The 26,819-nt window shown below is 39.8% G+C and overlaps 1 protein-coding gene and 1 long non-coding RNA gene across 2 annotated transcripts in view; one reads left to right on the forward strand and one right to left on the reverse strand.

Moving 5' to 3' along the window:
- Positions 1-829: 829 nt before the first annotated feature.
- MDFIC2 (MyoD family inhibitor domain containing 2) overlaps positions 830-26,819 on the reverse strand; it is a 42,366-nt gene continuing 16,376 nt past the window's right edge. Inside the window, exons 3-6 of the mRNA XM_015875453.2 lie at positions 20,685-20,723; positions 13,671-13,739; positions 8,789-9,010; positions 830-5,093 (exon numbers count right to left, since the gene is read on the reverse strand). Coding sequence (XP_015730939.1) covers positions 4,834-5,093; positions 8,789-9,010; positions 13,671-13,739; positions 20,685-20,723 — 590 coding nt within the window. The 3' untranslated portion in view covers positions 830-4,833. The remainder of the gene's footprint in view (positions 5,094-8,788; positions 9,011-13,670; positions 13,740-20,684; positions 20,724-26,819) is intronic.
- On the forward strand, positions 3,269-6,445 carry LOC107320015. The gene is made up of 3 exons (XR_001558090.1): positions 3,269-3,334; positions 4,838-4,996; positions 5,398-6,445. It is a non-coding gene; the product is annotated as an uncharacterized LOC107320015 (long non-coding RNA).

Genomic DNA, 26,819 nt, shown 5'->3' on the forward strand with positions numbered 1-26,819 from the left:
GACAATAGATTTTTCTTAGCTCCCTTCTGGACATGCCTAAAGAGAGGACAAAGCTGACAGTGACTGCCTGTTTCATTTTCTGCTCATGCAAATTCCATGATGACTTTCCTGGGGGACTGGGAAGAGACATGCTGAGTATGCCCCTCCAGAGCTGTTTTTCTCCTTGTTTTAAGGGGGATCTGAGATGCCAGAGGATATCATAGAGGAGTGAGGCCTGTTACAGAGGCAGCAGATGCATTTCAGTATTGCTTTTTCTACTCTGACCATGGAAGAGCTAGCACTTGGGACAGAAAGTGCTCCATTTGCTCTCAGGCCTTGGCATTTCTCCTAAGGTTACAAATTATAATGATGGGATTTTGTTGTTGTTGTTGTTGTTGCTGTTTTTTTTGTGATATGGGCACACATCCATTAGCAATTGGCTTGTGCCCACCAACTCATTTTGCACAGGCCATGGAGCACACATCATATGGCAACAATTCCTGTTCACGTGCAAAGCTAAGAAAATCTAGATTGTTACCAGCAAAATGACAAATTCCATATAATTGTTTTGCTTTGCAGTGTCAGGAAGTATGCAAAGAAAAAGTGCAGTTTCTCAAGAGCTCTTCCCCCCCTTTTTTTTTTAAACCACAGGAATGATAGATTATTAATCATGATTAATTAATACTCTGTTACTGTGAGTTATGGTAGAGAAGTGCCTAGTGATCCCAGTCTGTGCAGTAACCTTATGTTCTTGCATAACAGGAAACTTTCCTTTCATTTAAGACACCTAAAATACAACTAGGCATGGATGACAAAGACAGCAATACAAAATACAGATTAAAAACATTCATTTCACATAATTAAAAGACAAGTTTAATAGATATATACATTCTTAGTCAAATGGTGAATAAAGTTTTCCATATATACAGGCATAACAATAGGATTGCAAGCATCTTACTTGCTCCTATATTTTGCTTTCTTCCTGAGAAACAGTGTTTTCTAGAGCTCAGTTGTAGCATGCAGTCTGAATCCCTAAGCAGCACTGGAGTTAAGGCAAGAGTCATCTTGACATTTGGAAGAGCTTGGTTATTCTGGTTGTGATTGCTTAAGAGAGTATGAAGGATTAAAATGCTCTAGGAAGTAACAGAAAGTCACAGGCAATAATATAATATGCTCCATTCCCAAATTCAGAAAAATACATGGGACAATTTTTGTTTGCCCCCTACCTGAAGGTACTTCTGTGCACGGAGTGTAAGGCACCAGAACTACAGATGGGAAGACTCACTCAAAGATCAGTTGGAGAATTGCATTTCCTTTGAGATAACTGCTTAAATTTGCAGAAGCACCCCCAAAGCCCCATCATTGGGTTCTGTACGATATTTAGCAAATGACAATTTCAGCTGCAAAGAATTTGCATCCAAATCAGGAGATAAAAGGACATTTTATGTTATTATTTTTTTTCGTAAGGATGAGATTGGTGAGTCATTTCCAAGTGGAGATCCTTAGAGAGCATCCCATGGTCCGCTCCTGTAGAAGGCAGCAATAAAGATCTTCGTTATTCTCTCCGTCTCTCTCTTCCCCCAACCAATCTGTCGGCTCATTTATGGTGCTGAGGAGAGGCGTCGTGTCAGAGCGATGTTCCCGTTTGCAAAATGGTAACGTTTATTTGTTGTTCTGAGGAGCCAGTTTCACACACTGCAGAGCTGACATCTCTCCGGGAGCGCAGCTGAGTCCAACATGTTCAGAACAGCCATCCACCCAAATGCCTCCTACTCGCACACTCAGGCCTTTCTCCACAGTAAAGGAAAAATACAGAGAGAGCCTCGAATTGTTCCTGATAGTTCTGCTTAACTGGAATGTCTATATCCATGTTCTTATCTGATAAACAGGTATTTCTCTGGCTGAGGAAGTCAGTTTAATGTAGAAATAGGGTGGTTCCCCAAGCAGGAAAACTGATTTCTGGAATGCTGAGTGGAAAAAAATCCTTGTTTTTCTGGTGTCAACACATTAAATAGTCCCAGCATGGTGAAAGTATATTACAATTAGCACTTTTATGGCAGAAAAGTTGTCATGAGCTCTACAATGTTGCATTAAATAAAGTATGAAAAACATTAAATATGGAAGAATATTAACACATTTCTCAAGATTTCATTGCTTATACAGAATTCTTCTACAAATTTACTTCCTAAAGCAGGAAACTGAGCAATATGTCCTTGTAGACTTTAGGCAAGAAGATATTGCTGTACTGTTTAAAACACTACTGTTCGTAGAATCATAGAATCATCACCAAGGTTGGAAAAGACCTAAAAGATCATCCAGTTCACCTATTACCAATAGCTCCCACTAAACCATGTACCTCAACACAACATCAAATTGTTCTTTCATCATGTTGGCAGTTCCCAATATTTTCCAGCATGATTTAGTTCATATTGTTGGGGCATCCTGTCTAGCTATGGCTGTGGCCCCAACTGTTTAAAATCTGTCTTTGACCTTACCCATGCCCTATTGTAGACTTGACTTCAGTATCCAACCTACACACTACAACAGGAAGAAAGGATTTATTTTTTTTTTAAATAGTGGAATAGCTGAAAATAATATTTTATACCAGTAATCCCTAATTTAATTTGGTTTTCGAACTGATACATGAAGCCATCTATCACAGGTTATCCCAGCATGGCAGAATCATGAAGTCTCGTGAGCTCAGAGCTGGAAAAAGACAAGCAAACACTTCACCTCTATACACCTCATTGTCTGTGCTTTGGTGTACATCACCCTCTGGATGCCTCTTGGGCTCCTGCCAGGCATTGCAAAAGTGAAAAGTTCTTTTTTGGATGGCAACATCAAGAACAAGTATTGCCAATATGCATCACTATTGGTACTCCTCTCAGAAAATATGTGTGGGTGAATTTTTTCCTCTTCTGACTTTTAAATGTTGTGGGTCCATCTCTTTATTCACATGAGCCTACTTGCCAATTTGTTGAAGATAACCTATGGCATTTTTGGAATGATCCAGGCTTCTGTCACCAATACGCAAAATGTTGCGTTACCAGTGTAGCCTTAGTGCTCAGTACGATCAGATTTAAGATCAAAACCCTGCAGGAGAGTGCAGACTGGAGCACTGAAGCTCAGCATTGCTCAGCCCCAGGTGTGCAAATACAGTGCCTTGCAGATGGTGGTGGTTAGCACTTTCCATGTTTAGGTCCCATTGCATCTGGCAGGTTGGCACAGGTGTGACAATTAAGAACTAATGACTTTCTTCCTTCAAGTGGCTACAACTCACAAAAGGCCACTGTAATTAGAAGAAGAAAACCTATTATTTTTCCCACCGATGTCCTGGAAGGAGCACAGAAGCAAGGTATGTTGGGCGTCAGGCTGCATTTCTAGTTTTGTTGTCCTCAAAGCTACCTCATTTGTTTATTTGTTATTGTAAAAGTATTTCATTTTCTATGAGGTAAAGAAACTTTGAAAGATATTTGGTAAAGATTGTTAGCATTTATACCTACTCCTTGCTTTATGATTTCCAGAAGATGAAAACAATAGAAATTCACATTGGTCTCTGTTTCCATACATTAAAGATGGGTGTGGCACAACTGGAGATTTGAGACTCAGATTATTAAACAAGTGGCTTCAATGATTTCAGCAAAGCTGAGTATCCTGTAGTTTTGTCCAGAACTCTTCTTTGGGATACCCCAGGCATTTCTATGCTGAGATCAGTGGGGTTCTGGGACATTTTGTGACTATACAAATCAAATGTGGTCTTTGGTATTAGTCTATAAATATCTAATGAGAGCAAGCAACTCTGCATTTTTCTCTGTGCTTAATACGATCGTTCTGCACCTTGAGGCGGCTGAGTTTACGTGCTTTTGTTGTCATATGTGTGATGCACAATATGTATTTCCTTTCTATTAATCAGACCTGCCATCAGAAAAGAGATAGAGGGAGTCTGAAAGCACAACCAGGATAGATACTGTCATTTTGTAATCTTTTGTGCACAGGTAGAGATGCCTGTTTCCACTAGAATAGGTGGCAATATTCTGCTGCTTGCAGGAATTTTGCAAATGAAAATCAGGCAAAGGAGTTACTGGCTATCCATGGGGTAATTCTCCTCTGGAAGTGTGCAGTCAATTCCCATTTAGGCTAATTACACTTAAGGAGCCCTTTTCTGCAACTAATGAACAATAGGCATAACCTGTTATTACATAACCATAGGCATGCACATTAATACACTGCGCTACCCTGTTAAAGTGCTTCCTCCACAAAATTCACTGGAGGTTTTTAGAGGCATTTGCTGTAATTACAGCTAGCATGGTTTCTAATTCATTTAATTTTCTTTTCTACCTAAACTGAGCATATATAAGTGTGTTTTAAGAGATTGAATAAATAAATTTTTAATTATAAAATGATGCTGTATCATACATTATTAATAATAACCAACAATGTGTAATACATGTTTATGTATGAATCCATTAGGAAGATGAACTAATATATATCAGTCCTAAAAGAACGTCCTAATTTGTCCTGTGTTTGTGAATGGGGGAAATCCATGTTTAAAGCAATTAGGGGTTTATAAAAGCATTGCATTGGCAGCGGGTAACACATGGATCACACTTGGCACTTAGGAATTCTGTTGTTGTCTATGGCAAAGGAGATCTTTTATTTTTTTTGCCCTTTATTGTCATAGAACCAGAATGTTACAGATATACAGACCTCAAGGGTGGGAGCAGCATGATGGCATAGTCCTGGTTGGAAAACATTCCTGTTGTGGGTTTTTTTCACTAAAAAAAAAAGGGTCTCCTTGTACTCTGTCCAATCCCTTTCAGGCAGTTTTCAGGATTTTTGTCAATTGTTTTCCTATTAGCGATAGCAGACTTCAGAAATCTCCATGGCAAGTTCCAGGCACTCGCCAGTCTCGTGGCAGGACTCAAAGAGGCTGCAATCAATGTCACAGTCACAGTTGCAGTCATTGTTGGAGTGGTCTTCATCGGAGGTCTGGTAGTATCTATTGGATGGACAACAGGTATCTATCAGCCAGTGTTCACAGGTATCAGGCAGCATTATAAGAAAGTCCCAAAACTGGCAGAATAAGCAGGCCAGGATAAGTGTTGCACATTCATCTAAGAAAAAGGAAAAGCAGGGAGACATGAGAAAAGGGGTATGTTTGATTACCCAAGATTGTGCTGCTGTGATTATGCAAAAATGAGATAATTCCTTTAATTTGACACTATGGAAATATGGAAAGATAAAAACAATCAAAAACAATCAAACTTTCTTTGAAGGTTGGAAAATAAAAAAGAAAATCAACAAAAGAATTCTCCTCCCCCCCCCCCCCCCCAAAAAAAAAAAAACAAAAAAAACCCACAACCTCTTTCAAGGGTAATTTTTTGCTTACAAGTATTTTGGTACTGAATCTTTTTTCAGGAAATCTTTTCTGGGCTGCCTGTTGCTGTGCTCTTATTCAGTCTTTGCTGGAAGTCAATGCACAAACACCCAAAGCTTTTGTGGAAAGTGGAGCAAGTCTTCAGACTCTCCAGTTCTGGTTCTTACTGCTGTACCTGGTTGTTCTGGATGCATGGGACATGGTGTCCTTAGCCCATGAATTAGATTTGGTATCTGGGTAAGGACTGAGATGATCTTATGAAAGCTGTACTCACAGTGGGCAGAAAACAATTACAGATTCCTCATCTATTTACAGTTTGGCTTCTATTAAAGGTTTGATTCCGTGCAACTGTTTAATGACTGCTAGATGGCCTAGCCAAAGAGAAGGGGTAACAGCAAATACAGAGAACCACCCTTACAGAGGGCAGTGCAGATGGATTCTCAGCCCAAGGCCCTTCTTCTTTCACTCCCAGATTTTACCACTTTTTCATTTACAGCCTTGTCAACTTCCAAAACAAGACAAAAAATATATATATAAAAAATTGGAAAACAATATCAGGAAGGATCATGTCAGCCTGTGACAGAAGACTTTCTGTTCTATTCAGTCCCCCACAAAAAAACATATGTATGTATTGGTTACCACCCCAAGTTCAAACTATGGCATCTGGGGAAGCTGGTGGAGTGCAGCAGGGCTCCAAGCAGGTGCAAGATTCTGACGGTGTGAATCCTGTTGGATTGCAAAGAACCAAACGTTTCCATTTTCTTCCCTCCTTGTTTTTGGAAAAGAAAAATGCTTTCAACAACACAAATGTTTTTTCATTGGTTCGTTCAGGAAAGCATATGGTTACATCCGCATTTCTTGCCCTGGGATGACTAACTGTGAACTCATTCAACTGCATTGGTTCTGTTGTGGCATTTTTTTATCTCACGTAACATAAAGTTCACAGCCAGGAAGTTTCCAGAATTATGTTCCTTTTTTTCCACCTTTCTTTTATATGAAAGATTTCTTGATGGAAAACAAAATTAAAAATCATTCTGATGTCTTTATGTATACAAAAAGAAGGCAGTTATAGCAGGTAGCAAGAACAAATAGCATGTGATTGAACTCCTTTCTAAGTAGCATATCATCATCAATGCTATCAATTTTAATACTTATTTAAATATGTCAAGATCTATTTAGGTTCAGACAAGCACAACTAACTTCTAAGTCGGTTCTGTTGAATAAGAATGACTAGATTTTGGTGATACTGAGTAAATTCATGCTTATATTTTTTTCTAAGTAAATGAACTGAAATAATTATAAAATTGAAACATTTTATAAGGTGACACTGCTGCGTTTAATTGTATGAAATTTACAGTGTAGAAAATGTAATCATTTTATCCAGTAGCCTATGGTGTAATTAAGACTATTTTTCTTAATGTGTGTATGAAATTTCCTTTCTATACCTAGATACAAGAGATCACATTCAAAATCATGTATCAATTAAGGACCTTCCCTTTATTTTTTTTCCCTCTCCGAAGATCTGTTTTCTAATATCTTTTTTCTATCCCCCCTGATGTGCTCACCATATTGGTGCTCCTGTAATCTTCAGAGGAAAGGTGCCATCCTTAGGGCTCCATCCAGGAGAAGGAGCACACAAAAAGCTTAAGATTTTAATAATAAAGTAATGTTTCGGCACAGAGTCTGTGATGTGAAGTAAAGATGCTTTTAAATTCCCATCAGAGCACACACCATGAACTGTGATAATGGATGTAACACATTTCGAAAAATCTGCATGTGTGAGGCTTTTTTTGTCCTGTTTTAAGTGGGGTAATGTATATAAATAATAGATATTAGCAATTAAGCATCCATTCCTATGCATTCATTTATATATTTGAAAATAAATTAGCCACAAACTGCATAAAAGGAGATGCAATCTCCTGTTTTCTCTTCTGTTTTCCCCGCTGTTTGCAAAAAGACATTATTGCATTAATCTCAGTGAGAACAATGACCTCAGCTCTCATTCTCTACATTAGTAGATTAATTACCACAAAAGAAGAACTTATAATAATTTACCCAGTCTGCCTCATCTCTACTTTTCCCTGTTCTTGTCTGGTGGCTGCCAGTTTGCCCTGTGTTCAGCACAAACGTGGACTAGAGCTTGCTCATGCCACCAGGGCCAGCATGGTGAGACCTCTGAGCTTTGGATCTGCTCTTCTCTCAGCACTTCTCCAATTGCTGTGCTTTCAGAGATCCTCCATGCACCAGTGAGTAGGATTTAGCTTTGTTATGTGTGTGAAGTAAGCAGTAACCTCTCAGAGTAGGGAGAGCAGGGTATGCAGTGACAATCACAAATCTGGTTTCCTTTGGTTCTCTTGGCTTCCATCCAGTATGTAACATTATTAATTGAGCATGGCTTTTTTTTTTTTTTTTCCTTCTTTTAATTATTTCTTTTTTAAAAAATTTCTTTTGCTTTTTAAGGATTATGAATTCTGTTATATACATCATGTGTGCACACCTGTGTGCCAGTAATGATTGATGGGCCTGATCTGATAACCAATAAACTCAAAAAGCAGTGAGTGTCTGGGTGGGAGGATGAGTCCCTTAAATGGAAGGAACAATGACTGTCCTTCATTGAAATTAAATGAAGTCCAACAGAAGTGATGGAGGCATCACCTCTGTTACAGGATTGTTGTTAAAACAGAGATGACAGTTGTTTCTTGAGAGCATTACAGTTTATTGTGTTTACCTGTATTCAGAAGTTCTTAAATCAGGGATAGTTTTTATCCTATGCATGATAGATCTCAACATTGCTTGATATGAAGCACTTACCCATTATTGTATAAGACACACGTTAGAAACTTTACAAATGATTCACATAAGTACTTTTTTCACGTCTTTGTTAACAACCAGGAATAGCTCCTCATGTGCCGGTTATTTACTAAAATCAGGGCTGTTGTGCTATTTACATTCCCAGGAGTCACAGCCTGTGGCCTGTAATGCACACAACCATTTCTCTGCCTCCTTTCTTAGTTCCTTCTTTAACAGCAACAATAAAATTACAGATACTCTGCTCCTTAACCCATGCTCTTATACAATTATAAAGATCAGCTCCTCCATCTTACAAGGTGACACAGCTCTGATCAATAGTCCAAGAGCACGCTATGCTTTAGCAATATGTAGTGTTCACATGTAGGGGAGCACAGGAGCTCTGTAGGCTGTAAGCTTCTCTTCTTTTAGTCTAATATCATTGAAAATTTAAGATTCATTTCTACAGATTCTCATTACTCAAATGAGAAAACGTCTATAGAGCAACTTATTACTGCTTTTGGCTATGTTCTTGAGCTTCCCATTAAGCATGTGAGCACTTATTTCAAGTTAGATATGCATTGTGTTCTGAAGTGGTTGTTATTTAGAAATGTGCTTCAATGCAATTTGTTTTACCAAACATACCATCACTGTCTCTCTGATGAACTGAGGCATCGTCTTCAATGTAGGTGAATTCTCTGCATTTCTCCAGGGAAGCAATGGATGATCTGCTTGCTTCTGACAATTTCTTCTCATTTTTGGTTTCTTTTGATGAAGTGTCTGCCATGCTAAATTCTGCGACTGAACTCATAACAATACCTTTCACAGTCTTTTCATCCGTATGTTTTTCATTTGTAAGCTGGTTTTCTGGTAGGAAAAGAATGGAAAATAAAAGAAAGACTTGTTTGTGATACTAAGGCATAGATCTGAAGAAATAACATATACAGAATTTCCAAGCCTATTGGTGTTTACTTCTAAGGGCTAACCCACTTGATGATTTCAGTCTCTTTATCTATGTAAAGTTTATTCATCAAGCATGCAATCATAAACTTGCACTTAAGGGTTTTCCCTTAACCCAGAGGATTTATAGGCTAAGTAATGACTCCCTTCCACTGTGTGGGGTCAGGTGAGAAGAGAGAACAGAACTATAGGTTTAGCAGAAATCTATTTGGAGCATGTTCTCCTAACTTCAGTTTTTGATACGTGAGAATGCAGAACAACAATTTGGTTTTTCAACAGCAGCTCTTGTTTCCCTAAATTTACAGCCAACAATGTGTGTAGGGAGCATCCAGCTGGAGCTGGGCCAGCTGACCGTGGGTTCATAGTCTTGTTACAAAGAAAATCAGATTATCTTTGTTTTAAATTGAATTTTGTTGTTTCTTAACTTCATCCATGCTTATATTGTTGGCCTGAAATTCAACTAGAAGGTGGGATATTTTGCATGCTGTCACTGTTCCAGAGAGTCATCTCAAAAACCGGAGACAGAGCTTACTTCTGAGTCCCAATTAAGGGAGAAGAAAGAGTTCTGATCTCAATGTATTCTTGAAGAACTTCTTAGGAGCAGATAAACGCAGGTTGATGTACAGTTACACTTATTTTCAAAAGTGATCGAGAGTCCAAGAAACACAGTCATTTGCTTTACTGCTGGGATGATAAAACCTCATTAGTTCTTATCTCCTACTGATTAACTCCTGTACCTCACATCAAGCACAGCCTCACTTCTTATCTTGCTTGAATCTTGTGATATCCTTGCTCTTACGCTATATACAGAAAATCAATCTTTACAAACACCTCAGTTTTGCAAACATTACTTTCAAAGAGGATCAGTAAATACTCTAAAGCAGTTAGTCTGCTTTCTGCTTGCAAGGCGCCAGAGGAGAGATCTTGCTTATCTCTTGTTTTTTGGGTATCTTTGATGCCTGCTGTATATTAAAGAAAAGCCAAGAAAAGATTGATAGAGTGAAACCTTGCAGTTGTGCTCCTACAATTATACTCGTAGCAGAAAGAAGGAAATTTGGGCAGGACGAGTGGACTGCAATATGAGAGGATAAAAACATTGTGATCATTGGGCTTGAACTGAGAGGAAGTAAAAGTTCAAGGTAATACTGTCTCTGGAGAGAGTCTCATGGAAGTCAGCAAGGTGGTGAGGGGAGCTTGATGTAAGAAAAGAGGTGGAAAGAGCTGGATTTGTTTGCCCTGGAGAAGAAAAGGCAAAGACCTTTCTAGAAGCTGTTTTCTACTGCAGGGTGATGGAGAAGATAGACCCCAAGTTCTCTCTGTTTTGTCCACTTACAGAAGGAGAGAAAATTCCGTATAAGATTTTACCCATAATCAGATTTCATCCCGCTGTCATCTTCATGTAGTGAAGTTTCTAACAGTGAGAAAGCTGGGCACAGGTTATCAGAGTAATAGCATGGAAGAGGATAAAAGGAAATGCTAAGCTAGTGTATTCATTTTTATTTTAAATCATGGTTAAAAAAATGTTTGTTGGCAGGTATGTTTTTTCTTGATTGTGAACTTGTTCTGAAGACAAGGTCTGCTGTAAAGGAACTGTGGGTTTCCCTATCCCAGTGAGTCTATAGGTTGGCCTTAGGCAAGGAATGACTGGTAGGATAGAGAGAAGTGGAAGGAAGAAGGCAGCAAGGCAGTAGCGGCACAGAGAAGGGGGCTTGGAAACCTACAGCTGTCAGGTTTTGTGAGCGTTATGATGACAGAAAGCCACAGGTGAGACTTGAGAAGGGCAGAAAAGGCAGTGGCTCCTCTGGGTGAGATGCAGCAGGGCAAAGCCTGTAGGTTGCACAATTGATTGAAGGAAATGAGAGTCCTGGACAAACATGTCTGTTTTTTTTGGATACAATAATTTGTTGATAGCTTTTTTTCCAGAGCAATAAGTATAGTTTTTTCCTCTCCAACTTCTTGATTAACCTCTTGAATCCAAAATGTGAAAATTCATGCAATTTGGATGTACTTATATGTACAGTAACTACTATTTCCCAGTGTTTATAAATCAATGACAAATCACAATTTCCCCTGTGCTTTCTTCCAATAATATTCCATCTCTTAGAAAGGCAATGTTAATGGAAGTAGCAGAGATCTGGAGGAAGCAATGTTCTCCTGGTCATGCATTGCTATTATTGGATAATATCTGATTTGTGGGTCCAAAAGGCACGTGCCCCACCTGGTATTCAGACGCCAGTCTAACAAATGGATCTTATTTGTCCAGGCTGAGGGCTGAACATGGGCAGAGCACTTGAATACATGTGGGTCAGATTGAAAGGTCTGTGCAAGAATGACATATTGTATCATCTCCCCCTTTCAAAATTAGCCCTAACTTCTAAGTTGGGTATATTTTAAATTGCAATATATCCGTTCAGTTTTCCTATTTTGCCACAACACAATGGCCTGTGGAATGCATTTAAGCATTCAACAAATGAGACTGAAAAAAATCAGACGGAAGTAATCAGTAAATGCCAGACTAACATTTACTGTATCCACCAACTTCTACTATTCATGCTTCAAGTTAATTTTTATTCTTGAAGTGCTGTTGAAGAGAAATCAAAACCAGAAATAGAAAGGCATAGACATAACCTGAATTTTTCAATACAGCACCATCAAACAAAAGGGTAACAAAAGCTGTCATTCAAGGACTCTTCTGTTTGTTAAAGCGTACTACATCTTTGAAAATACAGTACATTTTAGTGTCAGACTCTTAGTTTGAAAAGCTCCCTTTAAGTAATGTTATACTTGTCTTGTACAGCTAGATCAAGTCTTCATGCAATCACTGTAACAAGCAACTTGCTATGACAAGCGAGATCCGTGCTTCCAGAAAACAGTGCGATAGAGGCTAAAGCAGTGTACAATTATAGGTCTCCATTTCATTTTTATGCAATTACCTTCAGTTCAGCTGTGGGTCCTTCTACATTATGTCTTTTATCAATTTAATGTTTGCACAAAGTGTTTAAAGAAATAAAGATTAAGCTAGACCAGCATAAAAAAGTGGTACGCATTTTTTTCCCCTTTTTTTATAGTTTCTGCATGGAGCAGTAATAGGCTGAGTGATGAGAACAAATAAGAAGAGCAAAACAGGATTTAAAATATATATATTATGTACTACTGATATTATTTATGACTGTTTTTAAATGAGAACATTTTAAAAAAATAGCAATTGGAGATGGGCAGGAGGGGAAACTTTGTTAGCCTTCTAAGAGCCCGTGTCCACAAATGCCCATTTTTAACAGGTAGAAATCATCCAGTGAACTGGATTAGAAGGGAAAAATAGGTGCATTGTGATAAAAAAGATCTCAGGCTATTTTGTGTCGGTTAGACTGTTAGAGGTGGTCAGGGGCAAACTCCCTTAATGTACCATTTTTGAAGAGTTTCCTGGAGTAGCCAATTTATTCCTCATCCAGGGAGGATGAGGGTTTGCTTGGACTGTTATTGCAGGGGACTGGGTTTGCTTACCCATGCTTGTATTAAAGACAAATAGTAGAAATTTAATGTGAGTATTGAGACATTTATTAAGCTGGGTGATTCAGGCCGCTGACAACAGCATCTAAATTCATGAAAGCACAAAGTAAATCACCTGCTTCCCACTGATGCCAGCCACAGATCCCTCTTGTTAACAGTGAGGAGCAGTGGTGCTGTTTGAGACTGGTATTTACAGCAGGTCGCCTGACCCCTATTTCTCTTCATTGGCTCAGGCAAAAACCAGGGTCTTGCAGCCCTGGAGAACAGGAGGTAGGATTTCCTTGCACACTCTAGAAATTAGTTTTTATACAATGGCATATAAGGGCTTTAAGTCTGTTCTATTTATTTATTTGTTTGTTTGGCAAGGGACACTGGGAATGAGAGGGCTGTGCTCAGCTGGACAGGGGTTGATGCAATATGGGCAATGCTGCAGAGCTCACGTACATCTTACAACAAGGAACAAGTGGGTGCATGGCTCTGCTCACCTACTGTATTTGTTCCCAATCCATTCTGGCTGCAGCCCCAGCTTTGTGTTCCTGGGGCAAAGAGTCCCAAGGGTTAACAGTGAATTCTGTGGAAAACTCTGGCAGTTTAGGATGTGTGACTTCTTAATTTCACCGTGAGGCATCTTCGTATATCAGTGCAGAAGAAACACCGAAGGAATGCCTGGCTGATCTCCCTGCCATTCCCTATCCTATGCACTGCTGTCATGGCCTGTCTATTCAATATAGCACGTGCTTGTCACTTGAGGAGCTGAGTGCCATGTCCATTCAGTCCTGAGATAGAGCCAGCAGACCTACATCAGACCTGATGGAGGATAACTTGTAAGTTTAAAGACTCGAATTGAACTCAGTTGATTTGAAAAGACTCACAGGAAAATGAAACTCAAACTCCAGAAAAGAGAGTGAGAGATAGAAAAGGAAGTAAGAAAAAGACCTTTGGTCACCTGTCTAAAGGACACCATGTTTTTCTTTAAATAATTATTTGCAGCCATGTGATGGGAGGCCAGATGTGCAGCTGTATGGTATGATGTGACACATGCATGGGGATGGCAGCTTACCTGGGTGGTCCTCACTGCTCAGCATCACCTCATGGAGAACTGGGAGAGGCAGGGAGCTGGTGCAGCTGTCTTGGTGGAAAAACAACACAGCATTGAGAGAAACAGTGTAAATAGATGTGGCTCAGCCCAGAAACTGCTCCAACCACCAGTCATTTAGTGGAGTCAAGCATTCTTCCTTCATCGAGACACAGAATGACTTGGGTTAGAAGAGACCTTAAAGGTCATCTCATTCCTTGTGAGAGAAAGTTTTATCTGAAAGGCCAGGGCATAGGGAACAACACAAGCGCAGTAGTTCTCGTTTCAATTTGTTACAGGAAGTGTAACTGAGACTGGGATATTTGTAATGAACTGGGGCCATCATCCATTCACAAGTACCCCAGAGACTTTAGGTGAGGTTCCTGAAAGGCCAGTGAAGGAGGAGGAAAGAAGACGCACTCAAGGTGCAGCCTCCATAGCTTAGCCCTCCTAGTGAACAAGATGCACAAGGTCCTCATGTGAATGCTGAGATCCTCCACTCCTCTTGCACCTGCCCATCCAATTCCCATGCAGTGCTTGGAGTATTCAGTCTTTCTTCTTCACCCAGAGTCAGAGGGACAAAATGGGATGGGGGCCTGTCCCTACAACAAGCCCAGGCAGTTCCAGAGTAGTACATCATGGGTGCTCTCATGATTTCATGCTCATTGCATTTTGCTAAGCTCAGGCATGAGGATAAAAGGGATCTAGAGACTGTTTATTTTTGTAATAGGGCAACAGAAAATAGTATACAAGGCTATAAATATTTGTATGACATCATGAACTTGTGCAAGTGCTTCTCTTCTGATTTATGATGATGGACTAGTAATTCACAGAAGCTTTGGGTTTACTTCCTTTTTTTCTTTTTCTTTCTGTAACAAAGTTGCAATCCCTGGAGGGGGTATTTTATCAATAGTGAATTTTTGACCTCACTGCATACACTTTAACTTTATGAATTAGTGACCCAGCTGACTGTAAAACCTTCTATAGGCTTATTATAAATCTATCAGAGGACTAGCAAAAAATTTTGGCCCAGATCCTAAACTCTGACAGGCATGTGTTGATGGACTGCATACCAAGCACTTCCACTAATATTTCTCACTAATTATACCATATATTTAAAAAATGAATGAAGCCAATGTTTATATGTAGCTTTAACTGCTTTTGATATAAGAAAGCAACACAATCTCTAATAAATTTTCACCTTCAACATTTCTATTCATTATAATTTTTACCATGATGAATGAAGTTAGAACGGGAAAGGGAGGGTGTTCGTCTTGAAATCTGTTCAGTGAATGACTGAATTCACTTCCCTTCCCCAGCTTGTATTGAGGAAGGAGGGAACAGATGGACACAGGAAGAAGAGGGAGGCGAGTGTGGAGGGAAGGAGATGGGTGAGGAACAGATGGAGTTGGGGGAAAACGAAGGGAAGAGTCAGGAAGGATGATAGGAAAGTTTTCCACCTGACCTTGAGCTGAAACTAGGATCTGCATGTACCTTAGGTTGCTTTGAGATGCATACTTATATACCACTGAGGCACTTGCACCTCAAAGTCATGTGGTCCATCCCAAAGGATTTACTGCACTGTACTCTACACTTTGGTGAGGAGGCAGATGCCACAGGTGGGCGTTTGTGCTGCGTTCAAGCCCTGCTGGTAATGGCAGAGGGGTGAAATAAGAGCAAACACCACAGTGCCCAAAATGGGATAGGAGGTGGTAAGTCAGCCAGGCATCTCAGCCAGCCCAGAACTTAGAATTCTGAAGAGGTATCTTGCACCGGGTTGGCTGTTAGAATCTGATTGACAAAATGCTCAAAGTGATTTATGATTTTACTTGCTTAAAATAGGACATTTGAGATGGCCTGATTTTCAGAATGTGCTCGGCATCTGCGCTTTGAGGTGTATTGAATTATATAGCCCAAATCACTAGTAAGTCCTGGAAACCTTGACTGTATTCTTAATTCTATTAAATTGCCTGCATTGGTTCTGGCTCTGCTAGCTGAAAAATGGAAGAGGTGAAAGTTAAATATTGGCCATGTGTGCCATTCCCTTTGAAGAAAATGGGAGCCATGTGCACACACCTAGCAGAAAAGTTTGGCCCCAACTATGATTTCACAGCTGGGCCCTAGCTTGAGGAATGCTAAGGCACTAAATGACTCAATTGGGGTAATCTGATCAATGCTGTATTTTTTACTCTGCATTTAAATTGCACACACAGCAAGAGCAGAGTTAGTTTTCCTCTCTTTCAAAATCACTTTTCTCTGCAGAATTGATAACACACATATATGATGTTTTGCTCTCGTCACACAAATAAGTGAAATGGCAGAGAACGTATGTCAAATAAAACGCATAATATTACATCCTTTTTACTTTCTGGAGGCTGTTTAAGAAAACGGCTTCATTAATTTTGACTGAATAAAAGGTTCCTTTAAGAGATTTCAATAGGTGACATGAAAAACGTTAATACGAACGATCAAGACAATGGAGGTTAAAACTGTTTTGAAAATATGTTTCTTTTATAGATCTCAGCTGCTGGAAGAGTTACAGAATAAATATATGGTAGTGCTGACATTCAGTGCTGTTTCATCTTAGGAAAAGAGTTTTTAATAAAGAAAATTCTTTTCAAGGAATGCTTTCTGCAGCCAGTCTTCCAAAAGAGGTTTTCCCCTCTCCTAGTTTAATAAAATTAAAGTAATTTATGTCACACTGATATGTCGATATGTTTTTCAATAAACTTTTTAACAGAGATTTTTTTAAAATTCTCTTCACTTTAAAAATTATAATTATATGTCTTCCTCCCACTTTGAAAATGGCACAAGGTGCTCATTTGCAGAGCTCTACTGTTCAAGTCTTCACTGAGAATAGAAATGTCATGACTCAGTTAACAATGCTTTATTATTCACATTGATCTTTTTTTATAGTGTTCTTTATCTCAAAAACATTGTAAATCAGATATCTTCCTCCCACTCTTTTGTTCATTTGCAAATTTTTATTATTCTAGTTTAAAAAAGCAATGGAGTGTCAAGAGTCAGTGTATATTGTTTATGTTCTTTTTCGCTTTAAAATTACTTTTAACTATAAAAAGCAAGGATGTACAGCCAGGAAAAAAAAAAAAATTAATAATAAAATTAGCTGGATTTAAGGATGCTTAAAAAAGAATTGAAAGGATCAGTGTGAATTTTATGTTGTTCACATACACTTCACAGTCGCAATGGACTTTGAAGAAAAGGGAGACCAAACACTTTATGAAAAGGTTTTTATGCTTTAATTCAAAAGTGCCTATTGCATCAGACATCATCATCTGCATTAGACACCAGACATAATTCATGCTCCCAAGGAGCACAATAGCAACATTCACAACTGCTTTTGTGGCACGTTCCCAGGATGGTTTGCAGGTGCACACCCGGAGCCCTGCACTGCCACAGCTCAGCACCAGATCCATGGGGCCCTCAGCTGATGTGTCCCAGATATATCACTGGTTTTTCACAGCAGTGTCATAGCAGTGGGACTAAGTATGCAATTGCAACAGAGAAGTAACCTCCGCTGGTCAACAGGTCGCAGAAACCAGTGGGCTCAGGTACAGGACATGGCCATGCATCCTTTGGGAGAGATGTTCCAGAGCCCTCTGGGTTTGTTTCCAGGTCAGATCTTCCATGTTCTGCCTCAGGCCCTGTTTCCTTTCCTACCAAGTTCTTCTTCACATCTTTATTCGTGTCCTGGTTGCTGTGACAGTGTGAAATATATCCATGATAGTAGGAGAAGCTAGTGCAGAAGGCAGCAGGACCTCATGGTGTTTCATATACTCCTTCATGCTTTGAAGGGGCAGCAGTTTCTGACACTGATTTTAAGCCCTAGATTGGACTTCTGGGTCATGTGGCAGCTCTATCCCATAAAGCCGCCCTGGAAAGTTGTGGTAAAGAGAAACGAAGCCTTTCCACATCCTCTTTTATTTTCTTTCTGTTTTAGAGATAACTCAGAACTTCTAAATTCTCTTTATTCCTCACTTCAGCATAAAGCTGTTGATTCTGGTGTATTATCTTATCTGAACTGATCATGTTATTTTTCAAATGAAAGAAGACCCAAGCCTTATTATTGTTATATTCCTGTCTGGGCAGCACTGCTGCATTAATACAGCCTTCCTTCATTCCTCTCAGGGTTAATTGCCCTCCCCATTGGTGAGGTTAAGACTGTCTGCCAATATGATCAAGTTTCAAAAACCAAACCCAACCAGAACGGAGAGCCAAGAAGTGGGCAGGGGTTTCTTTAATGTGTTGGCACAGTAAGGTAAGCCTCAGTGATGGATATGCCTGCACAATTGCTTACTGTTTAGTTTGGGAAATTTATAGATGAGCCACTTCTGAATTTATTACAAAGGTGATTTTTTATTTTTTTTGGTTTTTTTGTTTTTTCTCAGTATTTTTTCTCTATCATTAATTTTGGCAAGGTTTCATATTTGGTAACCTCTATCTGTTGAGAAGCTGGAATATTAGAGCAGCTAAAGTCAGAATCTGTGAGCTCGTTACACACCATCTTCCTTTTGCATCCCGTGGTCTTTGGCAGTTATGGTCACAAATTTATCAGCATTAATGCCAGAGGAGCTCTGAGGCTGTCAGCACTTGAATTTGGTGGAGGAAAGCAGCATCAAAGCAGCACAGTTTCTTAAAGAATACTGAAAAATGCAGCCTACCGCTCACTGCTCCTGGATGGTGTAGGAGAGAGAAGTGATACTCAGAATGTCCCTCCCTGTTTATACAAAACTGTTTGGAACAAAACAGCATTCTTAGAAACAATGAATCTTATGGCAGAACAAAGTTGCCTTCATGACTGTACTCCAGACGTTTCTGAACGAGCTGCTTGATCGTTTGAGCGCATGAAATATTAGGTTCAGCCCCGTCACCAGCAAACACTTAAATACTTCTCACCATGACACCTTCACTGTGGTTGTTTCTGCCTGGCTTTGTACACATTAGCATGTGTAGTACAGGCACAAAGTCTTCACAATACATGCAGGCTTTCAGTGGAGAGCTGCAGATTTCCTGAGATCTCCCTAACATTGACTATCTGTTCTGCGTGGCGTAGAACTGTGCTCCTGAGGAGCTTTGCTGGTGCCTTATGTGAGCTGCACACAGGGATTGAGGGCTGGTTGGACACTGGGCACTGAGCTTGCCAAGGCCCCAGGAGAAGCACCCTTGTGGGGCTGCATGGACACAGGAATAGATCAGAAGACCCACTGGAGGAGCTCATCCCTCTCCTCAGCACTTCCTCAAGTCAAAAGCTTCAGGAAGGCTCCGGTGGACATCCCCTTATAAGCACGGAGGTCACAGACAAGGCCCTGAGCATGAATGAAATGCAAGAGGTGTCACTGAGGTTTAACACTCAGTTTAGGCAAACCTTAACCCCATTAAATCTTAAGAACAGGGTCTCTAGTTTGCTCTTTTTTTCAGTCTATTCTGTATTCAATGCAAGTACATTTTTTTCTGTCACTATACCACTATTGTTAACAACTATAAATGTATTAAAAACACAGGGGCATTTTAGTATGTGTATTGTGCATAAGAAATATTGTTACATGACAAGCTCCAATTGGCAAGTGAAAAGAGGTTTTATTGAAGGAAATCGCAGTAGCAAACAGTGAACTATGCAGAATAATGGTAATTGTTCCTTTAACATTGGCAGCGCACGTTCACTTAATATGACTGCTCCTCTGTCTCTGCCTCATCCAGACCCAGAGGACCTGTTAGACAAGCAGGCAGCCACCTCTCTCTGGGATCAAGCTGTCAATGCAAACTTGCTTTCTTTCTGTTTCTCAGAGCTAAGCTATACCCCCAGAGCTCCTGAAGCTTTTCCTGAGTGAAAGCTTTAAAAAAGCTCCATTCTAAATTACATCACACGAGCTGTTCTCTTCAGACTGACAGAACAAAAGCACGGGGTAGGGGGGCTGGGGGGAAACGCCAAAAGTACCATCTGAGTGACTTCTGAGTTGCACAGAATGATTTACCTCCTCATGCTTTATCAGAGCAGACTAACATTGGCTTGACCTTGCCCACCAAAGCCCAGAAGTGTCCTTTAACTTCCAGAGAAACTTTGCATCCTGTGTGTGTGCGCAATACAGATAGTGCTAGGCTGTTGTCTTGCATCAGCAGGGTCTTGGACGCTGCATTGAGAATTACCCTTGTGGGGGTAAGATGCTTATGGAGCATTTTTGGATAGTGCAGACTTTAATACAGCCGGTTTGCTGTTACTGGTATGGCCCAGTCTGGTGTATCTTCTTATTAATAACACCCCAATTAGCAGTTATAAAAAGGACTGCTGAAGGCCAGTTCCAAAATCTGAAAACTTGGGTTGGCTCTGAGTGGGACTCTACAACCACAGGTCATCAAAAGAGAGCAGATAGACATTCAAATTCTGCTGTGGCTGTGGAGGAAGGGGTTAAACTGACTGATCTTCCCTTGCTCTGAAAGTTTTCAGGTGGTTGTGATGGGTTACACCCTCTCAGTCAGGAAAATGCTGTCAGCTGGGAAGGAAGGCAGGAGGTCATGGCTGTTACTCCTTCCTCAGCAGATAAATACAGGTAGGATGAAGGCAGAGTAAAGTTGTGGCTGCTCTTAGTGTCTCTTTGTGTTTTGTCTGAGCTTTAGCAAATTAAAACAAGCAGATGTGGCTTATAGGTTGGTCCTTTGAGGTTCTTACTCAGTTTTCAGAAGAAAATTCCTCGTATTCTAGGGCATGTAGGCTAAGTTAACTGCACTGCAATTCTTTCTTCATTATACTATTTTGGAATAAACCTTGAAATATTTCACTAATTCATAGTAAAACAAAAATATTCTTCTTGTTGAAGATAAAGTGAAGCACGATGAGTCAATAATAAGGAAAAAACGCTTTGCTCGTATTCCCTGTGGAGTTAGATTATCTCGTCCTCTTTTCTCACGTGAAAGGGACCACTAAATGTAGTTAGAATTATATGGTACCATGAGGAGACAGAGCTGAGGAGGCAGGGATTCTACCTGAGTCTCCATGGGGCTGGAGGATGGACTTGGTCAGTTCTGGAAAACAAGAATGGGAAAGAAAGACTTAACTAAGCAGGATAACTCAGCTGGGGAGGTAGGGTTGCTACCCCATGTAAACACCGGTGTTTTGCAAAGCTGAATTGTTATTGGAGGAAAGATGGGAGAAGTCGGGCTGCCGGGGTTGGAGGCTTTGTCTCCTGATTGACTTCACAAGAAAGGAAACAAAGTTGTCCTGATGGAAACTGGGAGATAACTGCTCCTTAAGGGCCCAGCGTCCTCTGGCCTTTCAGACTGAGATGTGATGTTTCCCCAGGGGATGCAGCCAGTTTCCATTCGGTCAGCACGATGCAGACAGAGGAGCAGCAACTCCCTGAGGACCCCAGCTCAGTGCTCATCCATGAATCTGAGTGAGTAAACCTTATGGTTTTGGCTTTGTCTTTTTCTTGGCTGATTATTTGAGTTGTTTTTGCCTGATCGGGGAAATGGCGCTGGTTTGCTGTGTAAGGGACCAAGCTAATGCCTATTAGAGCTGATTGGAAGTGCTTAGCTTCGGGATGTGCTATATCAGGTGTTGTATCTGCTTCCTACGCCAAATCATGAAAATCTTAATTAGGCAAAAATCGTCATTAAAATAATTGCAACCGAGGAAAATGCTGGTAATGAACCTGAATATAGTCCTCATTGCTGTGTGCATCGTCACAATCCTTTTCCAATCAATGGTAAATACAGAGATGCTGGACTTTCTGTTTTTGATGCAAGAAGAGTAAGTCATTATTCAAACATTTCTAATTCATTCCCTTACTTTTTTTGAGCTGAGGTTTTGTCATATGTTTCAACAAGACGAAGTTTCTCAGGTTTTTAGCTCTATTAGGGCTTTGCATTGTCTTTCATCACCATAGTATCTGAGCATCATAAAATCAATGATGATGACAAAGCAGAAATGTAACGGTGTCTGGAGCAATACACACTTCTCCTCTGCTTGGAGGGGAAAATGTAGGCCCTGCCTGAGGGAAGGACTGTGTACTTGGGTGGCATTGCTGCACTACAGTCTGTGGGATTTTGTGCTGTGCAGGTGTCACTCATAAAAATTTCAGATCTTTATTTATTTGGTAGATCTGGAGCTGTATGTGTGAACTAAGAAAAAACCTCACCTAACTCGTAAATCCCAGGTAGGGTTTGGAATTGTGGCAACCAGAAGCTTGCTTGTAAAACGAGGAAAACTTGAGCTGGAAATGATTTTGAGGGTGCCACAGCCCTGTTCCCAGGCTCCTAATGTGAGCATAGCTGGCTTTGCTGCAGGACAGCAGTAAAGGTCCTGGTGGCACAGGGATGTGTGCTGTGGGTCATTTACACCACCCCACAAGCAAGATCTGGAGTTTCTGGGATAGTGTGTTACTGAGGAAGTTAATTGATTCATGCCTCTGCTCCTCCCTGTTCTGATTGGCATCCTGTGTTGCTTTGCTTTGTATGCTGGTACTGCCTGCCTTTGGGGTGTATATGGTTAGTTGCTTTTGCTTAATCTGTGGTCCAGAAATTTTACTTAGAAGTCTGTAAATGATGTTACTTGTTTTTCTTCTAAGAATTATGTGCAAACCAAGCTTTGTATGCTCTGAAATAATTGGAAATTTATGCCTTTTCTGTGCATTCATTTCATAACTCTTCTAAGAAGTGTGATGTGTTTGCATGTTTCTGTAACAAATTGCAATGGGTAAGGTAGAATCCCTGCCGAGCTCTATGTGTTTTCAAGTAGCTTACTTTCATCTCCTCCAGAATATGTGGCAGCTCTAGGACCATGGAACTTAAGGCAAGAAATTTAAGGTCCCATAGACAGACAAACGAACAAAATCACAAATGTACAAAGCGAGTTTGTAAATGTGCTGTATTTTTCCTTTCCTGAGGGAAAGACTTTGGAAGGGACCTCCAGAGATTGAGTCCAACCCCCCTGCCAAAGCAGGTTCCCTACATCAGGTTGCACAGGTAGGTGTCCAGGCAGGTCTTGAATATCTCCAGAGAAGGAGACTCCACAACCCCCCTGGGCAGTCTGTTCCAGTGTTCTCCTATAAAGCGGGAACACGTACACTTCTTAATCGTATACAATTGTTTTGGCACTAAAGTCATGGCTGTGAGTTAATATATGCCCTGTAAATGTGGTTGTCAATGTCTTTTGGTTGCCTTGTTCAGCTTCAGAAAGAGTCTTAAACTTTTATGCAGTTAACTTCTATGGCCATTACAGTTTATGGCCACCATTTAACTACTGCAGGAGGGTCAAATTTTGCAGGCTCTAGTTGCTTTCCAGCCTGCAGGATTCCTCCTCCTCCAAGTCTGTTTTCTTCACTTGCCAGTACGCTGCCTTCTGTTGAAAGGCATTCCTAATACCAAATAAAGCTAAAGATGCTCATTATAACAAACAAGTTGTTTCCTTTTCCACCAAAGTAAATGCTTATACCATGAGGAACCTGCATGTGCTTCTGGTTTAGGGCGCAGTAAGACAGCCATTTGTTAGAAGGCCAGTGCAGTGCATGTAATTTTGCTTTTAATTACACATTTACTGGAAAGCAGCTATGAGCATTGATAATCTAATTTTTGCCCGGTTGGTGGTGATGGAAATTCAAGGAATGGGGAATAAAAAGTTATTGCCATGTGTGCTGAATTGTGGTTTGTCAGCAGCAGTTGTCTTGTAGTTAAGTGGCCATCAAAACCCTTCTTGGGGTGGCAATAAATAAATAATAATGAAAATAAGATATATCAACTTTCAAAGAGCAAGAAATAGTTGCAGTGATTACTGTGGCACAGGTTTGCAGTCTGTTTCTGATTATCCTTTTGGCTGGGGAGTTGGGGTTTCTAATTGCGAGGTTAAGGAATCCTTTTTATGTATCTCTTGCCTCCTAATCCTATGCTAGACAGTATTGTTTTCTGTGTCTTTTGTCTTCTGGGGAAGGAGACAATCTCTGGCTCATACAAACATCTTGTTAAAGTCTGTTGAGGATTAGGGGGTGTGACAGTTTTCTTGCTGAGCCTTTTTATTGGGGATTTTTATGCTTGCTTTTTCTGGGAGGTCTTTGAAATATCTTTTATGTAGCAATCATTTCACTCTTTCTTTGTTGTCTCAAATGTTGAGGCTGTATTCTTCTCTGTTCCTGTTTATATGCCATACTAGCTGGTCACAACAGTTTGGCTTGAAACTATCATCCTGCTGTGTGCTTCTGAATTGCACAGTATTGCTAACCAGTCTGTGACAATTGCAAATGTGAGCATTATTTTTGGCCATCTGAAGCTTTAGCATGGTTGCTTGCTATGAAATACTGTTAAAAAACGTTCCAGGTGAAAAATAACCATCTCGGAGTTGGGCATTTTTAGTGTCTGTAGCTGGGTACAGGCATTAAAACTGCTCCTGCTGTAATAGGGTCGGTCCCCCTCAGGGTGGTGTTCATCGCAGCAGCTGCTGTCTGCCCTAAACTCCTGCAATAATCAAAGGGAGAGATGAGTGTCCTGCTGGCACTGCAGCCCCTCTTGATAGAAGAGCTTAAGCCAAGAATGAGTTGCTCTTTGGAAGAAATGTTTTGTCCATGCTCCTCGCCCTTCTACCCTGCAGTGTTTGGCTATAAATAATAACAGTAAAAATAATAACTTAGGCTAGAAACCAAATTTATAGGTGACTAAAATCAGATAATGAAAAGATTAATCCCCTATGAAGAAATAAAGGAATTTCTTCAGCTTTTCATACAAAGATTGGAAAATTTGGTTAATTTCATATTCAGAGAGCTTTGTCAAAAGCTTTGCGAAAGACTAAGCAAATTGATGAAGCAAAAGACTGCTTCTTCAATTTAATTTTCTAATGAAACCAGCATTTCTACACCTTGAATAACTGTTTTAACACACACGGACCCCTGAACCTTTTTTCAGTGAAACAGTAAGCTCTTGTTATAGCTGATCTTATCACGGTGCTTATTTCGGACACTACATAAGCTTATATACTGGCTGGGAACTCAGTGCTAAGCAGTGAGCCAGGGCTGTGTTATGTTTTGCTGATTGTGAAGGTACGAGAGGCAGGTCATACCAAAACAGATGCATCACCTTCCCTTTGGTGAAGGCCTCAGGAAGTGTTTGGGAAGGCACTACCAAAGCTATCGCTGATTAGTGCGTGCTAAGGGCTGCTTTGATTTGTTTTTTTTTGTAATTGTAAGGCTGCTTCCTTCTTTCACTCCATTAAATATTTTCCTATAAGGCTGCTGTTTCTCCTAGTCAAAAACATTTCCCTTGTAACGCAGTATTTCCACCTGCATTTGCTTACAGCTTTCCCAGCCCAATTTCTAGTGTCTGAGGCCATATATAACACTGTTCCATTTCACACTTAACCACAAAAGCCACTCTTCCAGATATGACCTCAGTTTATTTTACATCACATGTCTTTTTCTTAAGGTATTTTATACATAGCATAATATGCAATGATACGGCACTGATGTTTATCAAAATTGTTTCACACTGTAGTTATTTCTATTCCTGTCTTTTGGATCAAGTGTGGTACAGCTGCAAATTAATGCCACCTTCTAAAATGGGTTTAATGTGTTTATTTTCTTACCACATTCACTCCATCCACTAACTTGTTATATGGATTATATTTAATGGGAATCTTGTGGGACTATCAAAGGGCATTTATTTTCTATTGAAATAACAATTAAGATAACAGACAAACTAATATAGTAATCAAATAAACCTGACGAATAACAAAAACTTTTTTTTTTTTTTAAAGCTGCAGAGGCATGCTAACAAATCTATTTGATCAATATATGGGATGTGAAAAAAGAGGAGACAAGATTGACTGATGAATAAAATGGAACTGACACAAATAGGCTGACAGCCAGTCGCAAGTCTCTTTAGGGCAAATGCAATTAACTTAGAATAATAGACTCAAATTTGATGGTTAGAAATGCATTTTTATTAACAATCACAGGCTGAATCATTATGCACTCTTATGAATAAAATTGTACTTATACTGAATGTCTGTGTATACATGTATGCATGTACATACAAAAAAGGCTTGTTGAAGGAGGGCTTTATTTTTGTGACAGAAAATAACTGTATGAGATTTAAAATAAAAAGCATACATAAGTACAAGTCTGAATATTCAAGCCAGTGATATAAAAGTCCCATGTAGTATGCGAGTATTAATGATGAAGGCAATAAGCATCAGTCCCAGGACTGCTTGTTCTTTTGGGATGTGAAATTGCAATCAGGGATTTACAGATTTCATTCTAAGGCAGAGAAGTCATTACTAGAAACATAAGCTCATTCTCTTTACTTTAATAGCTATTTTAAATCATTCATTTAGAAAATACATTAACTATTTATTGTATAGACTGTACATTTCTATTGGCCTTCCATTTTCATGCTTTTTAATAATCCTTTTTAGCAAATTATTTTATTAAAAGAAGATTAGAATTAGCAAAAGGATTCTACCAATTTTTGAAAATGCTACTCTTGAAGAAGGATATTTCCTATTATTAACAGGTACAAGGTATTAAAACTTTAAAGAGACAGAAGATATTCAATTGCTAATGTGTCCTTTTTCTTTTGACCTTCATGGCAGAAGCTGATTGCTATTTGTACATTACTTTAAAATTTACTAATCTCATTTAATTTCTGAATAAATATAATCTTTTTTCCTCCCCAAACATCCTTGGATTTAGATGTGAAAAGAGCTGCCTGTAGGATACGCTATGGTGCAGAAGTCTTGCTTGTTGGAAAAGATAAAATACACCACTTAATGCAGAGAAATTCTAGACAGCATAAGCAAAGTGTGACATGAATATGAAAACATGAGGCCTACAATTGCAGAACAGTTTGTGTTGGAAGGGACCCCAAGGATCAAGTTCCAACTCTGCAGTACTTGGTACTTGAATATCTTGAGAAGGTGTAATGTTAGCTGGTAACATTTGTGCACTGGAAGAGTCTTAAATCAGGTGTTATCCAGCACTGTGTACCTGCTGGACCACTGAATGGCCAAGGATAGGACAGCAGAGAAATAGGATGCTCCTAGAGTTTACCTGCGAATAAGCTGATAAGTAATGTTGTCATGCTTCTAAGAGTTTCTGGAGTTGCTGAGCTGCATCCAAGAATCAACTACTCTCAGCC

The sequence above is a fragment of the Coturnix japonica genome, chromosome 12, assembly GCF_001577835.2.
Source record: "Coturnix japonica isolate 7356 chromosome 12, Coturnix japonica 2.1, whole genome shotgun sequence".
Classification (NCBI taxonomy): domain Eukaryota; kingdom Metazoa; phylum Chordata; class Aves; order Galliformes; family Phasianidae; genus Coturnix; species Coturnix japonica.